At 41.4% G+C, this 2,817-nt stretch overlaps 1 protein-coding gene across 1 annotated transcript; it reads right to left on the bottom strand.

Moving 5' to 3' along the window:
* Positions 1–304: 304 nt before the first annotated feature.
* LOC107917451 (uncharacterized) lies at positions 305–1,903 on the bottom strand. The gene has a single exon (XM_016846805.2). It carries the CDS (start codon positions 1,901–1,903, stop codon positions 305–307), a length of 1,599 nt encoding a protein of 532 aa, XP_016702294.2.
* Positions 1,904–2,817: the final 914 nt, after the last annotated feature.

Raw genomic sequence — 2,817 nt, 5'->3', positions numbered from 1 at the left:
CTTGAATCTGAGCTATGGCTTCTTCCATGACATGATCCCTTTCTCTAATCTGCCCCTCTAGACTGATGAAGCTCTCCCTTTAGATAATCTATTTGCATCTCGAGTTGCTCGATCTGAAGTTTACCTTCCTGCAATGCTACTTCCAAATCTTCAATTTTACTCTTTAGCTCTTTTAACTTGACCGTAGAATCATGGTTGTGATGCCAACGAAGGGATCTTCCAAGCTCAGTTACTTTAGACTTCAACCCTTTATTCTCTTCTTCTAATGCCAAATTCGCGATTGCATCTCCTAAAACTTCTTCTCCTAGTACTCAGCTCTAGCCTTTCCTTCTTGGACCTTTTTCTGTAACTGATCTGAAGACCCTCCTATTTTCGCTCTTCTCAAGGATACCTGTGCCTTTTTGTAATGTTCCTTCAAGTCATCTCTATCCTCTTCAATCTTCCTCTTTTCCTTTCTTTCTTTTTCGACCTCCATCTTCTGGACATCAATATCTAAACTCAAGTACATCTTTTCCTCTTCAAGCTTTGCTATCCTTTTCTCGAGCTCCAGATTATTCCTCTCAAATTCTTGCTTCATAATTTCTAACTCCGAGGGCATCACTTGCAGATATTCCTCCATCGGTCGAGCTCCTTCCAGATTTGGCTCAAGAATGTTATCATTGGTCCTTCTTCCTCTCCATTCAACATATTCTGGAGTCGTAGCATGGCCAATAGCTACTCCTTTCAATCGGCACGTCTTGTTCCAAGCGCTAGAGATCTCACCGACCCTTTTCTTGTAATCGGCTCCTCTATATGCGAACTCACTTTGAGTTAGCCCATGAGTTGCTGGCACGAACTGCCTCAAATCGAATTGCCTTAACGCGAGCAAAGGAGCATAACCAATGGCAGCCCAAATTCCCAATAAAGGGACCCAATTGAAACTGCCGCAACGGTAAAGAATCTTACCAGGAATCATCCACGGAGCTCTCCACTCAACATCTTTTGACTGAAGATTTTGAAGTAGTGCAATCCAATTCTCCTCTGGAACATCAACTCTCCTAATTGAAGCGACTATGTCCTTCAGCGGTGAGTAATCCTCGAAGAAAACCCGACAAACGACCTTATCTATCAACCGAAAATGACTATAGAACCAAGCTAGAAGCAATTGTGCACAACCAACAAACCTGCCTGCGCCAGCTTTCCTACATGCGCCTAAGGACCTGAATGTCTCTGCCAATATTGCAGGGACAGAGGTGACCCTCTTACTGAGTCTATGGAAAAGATCCGTGGTTGCCTCATCCACATATCCCAAAGCCCTAGGGAACACCATCAATCCGTACAACCTTAAGGCAAAAACATCTACCCTCTTTGCTTCATCAGGGTGTGTCAAAATCAGATCCTTCAAAGCATCCCATGAAATGCACTTGCACTCGCCCTTCTCTTTAATTCTGGCAGTAGTCCACTGCTCGCTTATCCATGTAATAGCCATCAATTTCTTCCAAAAGGTAGGGACATTAACAGCTCTAGAATAGATTCTATCTTCCTGGAACCTGGGACAACGTAACAGGGCAGTGTACTCCTCAACGGTAGGCACAAAATCTACCTCCCCAAAAGTAAAGCAACTGTACGCTGGATTCCAAAACTGAGCGAGGGCTCGGAACAAGTGCTCATCTATTTGAACATCGAGCAAGTAAGGTAAGTCTCCATAATTACCGTAAAATAACTGTTTAGTCTCGTTGCCCCATTGATCCCAAATCTCCTTAAGCTCTTGGAGATTATTCTGCGTAACACTGATGTGAGTATATCCTGACAGCTCCGACACATATCCCGCAGCTATACTATCTCCCTTTTCTAACTGAGTTTGCTCAAACCATCTATGGACGTTGGCATTGCCCTCCACTCTATCAAGAAGTCCGTTCTCCATAATAAAACTCTCTAATTTAGACACCGACCGTGAATCGATACCTTTGTAAATGCAAAATGTCATGCAAACAAAAGAAAAGAAATAGTCAGTTTCACATGATATCAATAAATCTCAACAATAATTTACAAGGGTAGTATCTAAAGTTTAACTCTAACTAAGTTGGGCTCTTACGGTTTTTTTTTTCTATATGAGGTTGGTTCTAAAGTTTGAGGTACCTGAACCAGCAGATTCCTCGATCCTCACCCATTATAGGCTCATTTGAATCGAGTTCAGTTCAGGGGAATACATTTCCCTATGGCTACACGGAGATGAAAATCTCACGAAACCATAGGTACGGATGTATCCCAAAAGTGATCCACTATCCTGCACGAAGGCGAAAACCTCACGAAGGTGTAGCTTCTCACTCCAACTTAAGGGTGTGACCACAGCGGTCATGCAAATGCAATGCATATCAGAACACATGCAATAATACAAACATATGTAATGCAAAGAGGATTAAATTTTAAAATTTTTAATTTTCGACATTAAGACAAGAGATAATCAATTACACGGCTTGACTCTCTTATTAGTCCCCAGTGGAGTCCCCAAGCTGTCGAAACCATTTTCTAAATCGAGTCTTGGAAAATGGGAATCGATTTTAAAAATGAAAACGGGAGTCGCCACCAATCTTTTTAGGTGTGATTGGATCACCTTTAAAACATTTTGTTTTAAAATCATTAGTTTTGGTCCACGGAATAAAAGAACGGGTTCGGGAGTCGGTTACGTACGATGAAGGACTAGCACCCTCGTAACGCCCAAAATTGATACCTAATTGATTATCAAATGTCTTTAATGTCGGAAATTTAAAAAATTTTAAGATGTAATCCTCTTTAAAATTCTTTGATTTTGAAAATTTGGGTTCACTCGTATCAAAA

The sequence above is a fragment of the Gossypium hirsutum genome, chromosome A01, assembly GCF_007990345.1.
Source record: "Gossypium hirsutum isolate 1008001.06 chromosome A01, Gossypium_hirsutum_v2.1, whole genome shotgun sequence".
NCBI classification, from domain to species: domain Eukaryota; kingdom Viridiplantae; phylum Streptophyta; class Magnoliopsida; order Malvales; family Malvaceae; genus Gossypium; species Gossypium hirsutum.
Note: the sequence above shows the minus strand (reverse complement) of the source record. Positions and strands in the feature narration are given on the sequence as shown.